Below are 6,744 nucleotides of genomic sequence, written 5' to 3' on the forward strand. Positions count from 1 at the left end.
AGAAGGGAGAAATAACCAAACCCCAAAATGTTTGCTGAAATGTGTCTCACTGCTCACTTTTGTCTTAATTTATAACAGACTTTAAAAAAGGCAATTCTGATGCCTTTGGGCCTTATCTGCTAAAGAGAAATGAATGACATGGGTCTGCTGTCCCATCCAATTTGCAGTTGGCAGGGGATTTTTGGGATGCAAAGCCAATTCATCAAGCTGTTTGCACTGTCCCACCTCAACGGATCTTCACCGTGAATTTTTTTCACGCGAAAAAACAGGTGCTGCCTCTAGCCCTCTTTTGTGTTTTTCAGTGCACTGGTCTGAAGGAAAAAAATAAAATAAAATAATAATAATAATAAAAAAAAAAGTTTTAGCTTTTTAGCTTTCCCAAGCCATCCTATCTAGCTGCAGTCCGTGGCGTTGCAGAAGTCTATCAGGTGCTTGGGTTTCTTGGAGGGCTCACAGCTTTCTTGGGGCAGCACGCTGCCGTCGGAAGAGACACATTTCAACAACCTCTTCTTGAAGCCTTTCCCACACGTCTTGGAGCAGGGGGACCAGTCCCCCAGCTGCCACTGTGGGCAGGGCACGTCGGCACAGGGCCGCAGGTTGCTGGGCTTCAGCTCGCGGGCGCAGTCGGTGGCCGGCTGGCCCCGCGGGTCCCGGCACTCCACGGCGCGCCGCTGCCAGCCCGAGCCGCACGACTTGGAGCACTCGCCCCACTCCTCGATCACCCACTCCGAGGAGATGATCTCCCTGATGGCATTGAAGGATTCCTTCTTCCTGCCCGCCGCCACCTTGTCCACACCAGGCTGCACCGGCTTCTTCACGAAGTAGGTGAACTTGATCTTGGGCTGCGGCAGGTCACCCACCGTCAGCACCTGGATGGTCAGCGGCTCCTTGAGCGGGCTGAAGCTGCGGATACGCTCCAGGGCGGCCGAGGAGCCGCTGTAGCGCAGCACGCTGCCCTTGTAGGTGATGTCCTGCTCCAGCGTGGACAGCGTGTAGTCGCCGTTGAGGACGTAGGTGCCGTCGGCCGCTTTGATGGCCAGGAAGCTGCCGTCGTGCCTCGCGCCCCGGTGGTTCCGCTGCTTCACCTCGATGTTGGTGGCCCCCGCCGGGATGGTGACCACATCGTGGTAGCCAGGTCTGCCCCGGGAGAAAAGAGAAACACTGAGTCCTCTGCAGGGAAGGGGAAAAAGCCTCCCAGCCCAAGACTAAACCTTGTCTGAAGTCAAGGCGTGTAGCTCGATAATGGATGAATCCCACCCACAAGGACAAGGTGAGCTTCCCCCCACAAGGACAAAGTGAACAGCAGCCCCACACTCACTTGGCTCTAACGAGGGTGCCAGACACCTTCTTGCAGGTGGAGCCGTTGCCCCCGCAGATGCCGCACTTGTCAAACTTCTTGTTGGAGCCGATGGTGCGGTCGCAGCCGGCCTTCACGCACTGCCCCTGCACGCACACGGACGTGGAGTCGGGGCTGCACGGGGTGCCATCCACCACCTTGGGGACACAAGGAGCCTGGTTACAACATGCATGGTGCTCTGAAACTGCGTGACACAAAATACGGATGGGTGGAAAGCCCGCAGCACCTGTCGTTTTCAGGGCTTTGAAAACTAAAAAGCAGAGCAGCCCACAGGTAGTCTTCTCACTCACCAAAATGATGCCATGGTAAGAGGAGAAAACAATCTCATTGTTTTCATTAATACCTCTCCCTAAAAACCTGCTGTTTACTGATCTCATACAAAAGAAGCCCCATTGCTTTCTAGTGTCACTAGAAGGCAGCCCTGTCCTCAAAGCACACTGCCAGCATTGCTTTTAATGCTGTTCAGCACATCCTTTATTTCTAGGAGTGCTGTTCCACAAAAACCCTTTGTGTCATCGCCCTGGTAGTTCCTGGCTCTCACCATCTGATGACAGCGAATTCAAGTAGCTATGCAAGATGAACATTTTTCCTCGTGTTTATTTCAAGCTGTCAGCATGTTAGTAACCAGTATGAGAAAGCACCAATATTCTGGCAAAGATCCCTCAGAGTTTTCCAAACCTATCTCAATGCAATCAGATTGGTGGAAGGAGAGGGAAGGAAACCAGGGTGGAGTGGGTAGAGGAGGTGGAAGGATTGTGCCAAAACACTTAAAGCATGCTTGCAATGATCCTGCTGTACATGGAGGAATAATCCAGCCTAAACATGAGAGAGACAATTTCAGATTTCTACACTGCTTGACTCTTTACACAAAGAGAGAAAATAAAAATCCCCCTCTTGATCAGCTGGAAGAGGTGCAGTTTTGAAATACCTTTGGCTGTAGAACAAAGAAGTATCCTGTTCCTTTGGCTCTGCAAACCAGCTTGCATCTGTCCTTTGGAGACACACCAGCAAACTTGGGTGTCCACTCCACTGCAGGTCCACTACCGAAGGCAGACTTGGAAAACTCGTTGTGCTTTTCACACTGTTCCTCCCTGAATGTTTTGCCTGCAGGCAGAGAAAAGACAGGTGGCCATGACATCATCTCTGTCCGAGCTCTTCCTCCACAACACACCAACCCTGGCTGTCAAAAACGGGCAAAAATTACCATTGTTGTCGGGGCAGTCCTCGATGTTACAGGACCTGTACTGCACCCGCTTCCCTTCGCAGTACTTGCCCCCGTTCCTCGGGACGGGGTTGTCGCATTCCCGGAAGGAATACTGCACTCCCCCGCCGCAGCTTCGGGAGCACTCACCCCACGCCCCCCAGGACCCCCAGCCCCCGTGCACTGGCGTCTAGAACAACAACAAAAGCAGGACACAGGTTAAATACAGGAAAATCCATACAAAACCACACCGTAAAAGCCATCATCATGCTCGTTTTCACCCACCCGAATTCATTAAAAAATCTGCCCTAGGTTTGTTCATTAGCATCGAATGAACCCCATCTAACAGATCCCTCCCTTTGCAGCGTTTTCCACGCTGCTCTGCAAGCCCCAAAGCTGGACCCATTTCTTTTTCACTACTTACATCATAATGCTTCTTCTCAGTCTTATTCACACACTTGCCATTCATGCACCACTTCCCTTCCCCGCAGCTGGTGCCGTCTGCCCAGGGGAAGTGTTTGGTTTGGCACACCAGCAGCCCTCCCGAGGTGCCCGTGCACCACAGCGTCGTGCACGTACTGGCTGCGTCGGGGCAGTGCTTGGACTCATCTCCAAATGTGAACTGGCACTGCCTGTTGGCATCGTACAGCGTGCCAGGCAAGTCCGAAGGCAGCTGGATGGGCCTGTGGGGCTTGTCCAACAAGCATTCCCCTGAAAAAGTTGATGGAAAAGGAAAAAAAAAAAAGGAGTCGGTCAGATGATGCTGCGGACTCAGTTTTAAAAGTGAACTGCATTTGCTTTTGTGCCACCATTCTTGTAAAAATAAGGCTCTTCTAAACTCACTGACAGCATGCAAAAGGTTAAGTCTGTGCTGAAGCAGAAACACTCTTAAAGAAAAAAAAAAAAAAAAGCAAAGCAGTAAAGCACAAGAGCTTGAAAGCCACATGAATGGAAAGCTTAATAACCTTACCATGACCGTTATCCAAAAATGTTGTAATCATGTAGGCACTGCATGGAGACCAGGGCTGGCTGCGGTCCAGGTTGGAGAGCATGGATGCCATCATGTGGAAATCCCGGCTCATTCCATTGATGCCAGCACACTGCTTTGCATCGTCATGAGGCATGTTAAACACGTGGCCTTGGAGAAAAGGAGAGAAGCAGAGTCTGTGACTTTAGGAAGTCTGTCCTATGCTTTACCAACAGTATTTTAAATATTGCTCTAGAGCTGCTCAGAGCCTGGTCTGTAATTAATAACCCGAAGCTGAATGCTCCCAGATTTCAAGCAGATGGCACTGGATCTTCTCTCCCCCCCCGTTTTTTTTTTTTTTTTTCCTGCAGGCACACACACAGCCTCTTGCAGACAATGCAGTGCAGGCCAGATTTGCTTTCCCGAGTCCAAGCCTGCTCCAAGACAGGGCTTTGCCTCCTCCCGACTGCTCCAGGGAGGTGCAGACTGGGCTTTACAGCATCAAGCTGGCTTCAATTAATCCCAGGGAAAGGCTTTGCAAAGTTTCAAGTACCTAATTCGTGGGCTGTTGTGAAGGCAGCCTGCAAACCATCGTCTTCTATGATAGAGCAACTGCGGTTTAGATCACAAACTGTTCCCACATCAGCCATCCCAAGAGTATCACATGTCTTGGCACCGCACAGGTCCTGTAAAAAAAGGCAGTTTCATTATTAATCAGATCAGAGACTTAACCTTGGCAAGAGCCATCCAGCCCTGGCAGTTTGCCTTTACTTATGGAAAGAGCATAAATATTCAGCACTTCAATGGGTATGATGGCAAAAATCTGTCTCTGGAACATAGGCGAGGGTTACACGTAGAAATGAAATGCATAATTTCCATCTGAAATCTGCTAAAAATATATGGGGCAGGAACACAGTGCACAATCTGTGAGTTTACAAAGACAGTGCACAAACTGTGAGCTTCACCAGACATGGTGCAAACAGGAAAAAAAAGGAATAAAACGAAAAGCAGCTCATGTAATTTTTTGCCTGCTTCACTGACACACGACTGTCTCTGGACACTGTTTTGGAGGTCTCCTGGCAGAGGGGGTAGGGAGCAGTGGGCGTGGGGCTGGATGTGACTCGGTGTCCCTCACCTGCCTGGTGAAGAGGATGGCTGTGTCGTAGTGCTCGGCGTGCCGGTCGCTGGGCGGGTTGTGCTGCTTCTGCCAGCTGCAGAAGTTCCTCAGAGTCAGGGCAGCGTTGGAGGAGATGTCGGGGCCCTTGCGCTCCTCGTAAATGACCATGATCTTCACCACCACGAGGCTGATGGAGTTGCGGATGCTGGGGTGCTTGTACAGCTTGGCGGCCACGGAGAGCAGGGTCAGCAGGTAGTGCTTCAGCCCGCTGCCGTGGAATTCAGCCATGGACTGGTCGGCCACCAGCATGGTCTCCACGTAGCGGGGGCTGGACACGAACCTCTTCTTCCTCCTGCTTCTCGTTTCTGCGAATAAAAAAGAGGGAGGGAAAGCGCAGGTGAGCAAAGCAAGAGAGCACCGTTCAGAAGCTCAAGCCCGAGGATATTCAAGATGCGCACCCATGCTTTGTGCGACCCCTGCACCCAGGTGGGCACCTCGGAGTGGGATGCGGGGCAAGCAGCGGCCGGGCATCCCCGCCACACTCCCCGCCCTTGCCCTCCCCGTCCCCGCGGAGGCCGGCGCGGCGTCCCCACGGTACCTGCGGGCTCGGCGGGCTCGGGCCCCTCCGCCCCGGCCCCCGCCTCGGCCACGGCGCAGCGGGCGGCGGGGGCGGCCCGCGGGGCGCCGCGGAGGCGCAGGAGGTGCGGCCCGTGGCGGTGCGCGGTGCCGGGCGCGGGCTGGATGAGGTACTGGCGGCCCCGCAGCGAGAAGGCGCCGCGCAGCCCCGCGCACAGGCTGAGCGCGGCCGCCGAGCCGGGGTCCCGGTTCACGGTGCCGGAGTAGAAGCAACGGGAGAGGTCGTCCTCGGGCGGCGGCGGCGGCCCGCCCAGGTACTGCAGGGTGAAGTCCGGGGCCAGGAAGCTGCTGTCGGGCTCCAGCTCCAGCGTCAGGCGCTCCCCGAAGGCCTCCAGGCGGAAGCGCTCTCGGGCGCCGGGCGCGCCCAGGCGCCGCGGCAGCACCAGCGCCCTGCGCTCGGCGCTGCACAGCCCCAGCAGCGCCGCCAGCACCGGCGCCAGCGCCGGCAGCCGCCCCCCGCTCCTCATCGCTGGGCGCAGCCCTTCTCCTCTCTTTATTTCACTTTATATAGGAATGGATATGGAAGATGTGGGTTTTTGCTTTCAGGTTTTGGGGGGTGTCTGAGTCTTTCTGCCGGCGGAGGACCGCGCGGGTGCCGCGTCCCGCGGTCACTGCAGAGGCGGCGTCGGCTTCCCCATGGCCGGGGCGCGGCGGCGATGCCCGGGAGCGCGGCTGTGCGAGGGCAGCGCTGCCCTTCGCTCCGTCCCTCTGTCTTCTGTGCTGCTCCGGCTGCCGCTTCTTCTGCCCGCCTCCTCAGCCTTCCCCGGCTGCAGCAGCAGCAGCTGCGGCGGCGGGCGGGCAAGACGCTCCGGCGAGTCTCCGGCAGCCCCGGGACGGTCCCGCCCGCACTTCCAGGGCGCCGAGGAGCCTCCCGTCCTTTGCGGAGCGGAGCGCCGCGGGCCCGTCCGCCTCCGCCGTGCGGGGTGAGTGCGGGAGCGGGGCTCGCCGCCGCCCTTTATGGGGTCCGGCCGTGCCGCCCCCAGCCCGGCGCTGCCGCCGCGCCCGCGCCGCTGAGATCACTGCGTGCGTAACGCGCCCGCGGGCGGCCCCCGCCGCGCCGCCCTCCCGCCGCCCCCGACGGGGCGGGACGGCACCGGCACGGCCCGGGGTCGGCCCCCGGCTGCCGCAGCGGGCTGGGCTGCGCCCCTCGCCTGCCCCGGGGGTGTTCTGTGCCCGGCTGCGAGCGCTGCGCGCCGCGGGGATCTCTCGTGGGAGCGCCTGGATGCGCTGCGGGTCCGTCCCCCGCCCCAGGAGCTCCGGACCGTCCACCTGCCTCCCCCGGAGGGAGGGGACACATCTCTGCTCGCCTTCGTGGCTTTTCCTTCTATTTTATTTATTTATTTATTTATTTATTTATTATTTTTTCATTTTTAATCCCCCCCTTCCCGAGCAATTCCTGCCCTTTCTCGGCCCTAATAGCTGCAGTCGGTCGTGCACCTGTACTTCTGAGAAATGGTTCCTTTCCA

The 6,744-nt window shown here is 56.7% G+C and overlaps 1 protein-coding gene across 1 annotated transcript; it reads right to left on the reverse strand.

Annotated features, from left to right (window-relative positions):
- Positions 1–6: 6 nt before the first annotated feature.
- On the reverse strand, positions 7–6,218 carry ADAMTS1 (ADAM metallopeptidase with thrombospondin type 1 motif 1). Its single transcript, XM_038152467.1, has 9 exons — positions 5,241–6,218; positions 4,661–5,007; positions 4,079–4,211; positions 3,529–3,696; positions 2,983–3,269; positions 2,562–2,748; positions 2,286–2,461; positions 1,319–1,494; positions 7–1,137 (listed from the first exon to the last, which is right to left on the reverse strand). Exons 1-9 carry the CDS (start codon positions 5,743–5,745, stop codon positions 393–395), a joined length of 2,724 nt encoding a protein of 907 aa, XP_038008395.1. The 5' UTR covers positions 5,746–6,218; the 3' UTR covers positions 7–392.
- Between the last annotated feature and the right edge of the window lie 526 nt (positions 6,219–6,744).

The sequence above is a fragment of the Motacilla alba genome, chromosome 1 (assembly GCF_015832195.1).
Source record: "Motacilla alba alba isolate MOTALB_02 chromosome 1, Motacilla_alba_V1.0_pri, whole genome shotgun sequence".
NCBI classification, from domain to species: domain Eukaryota; kingdom Metazoa; phylum Chordata; class Aves; order Passeriformes; family Motacillidae; genus Motacilla; species Motacilla alba.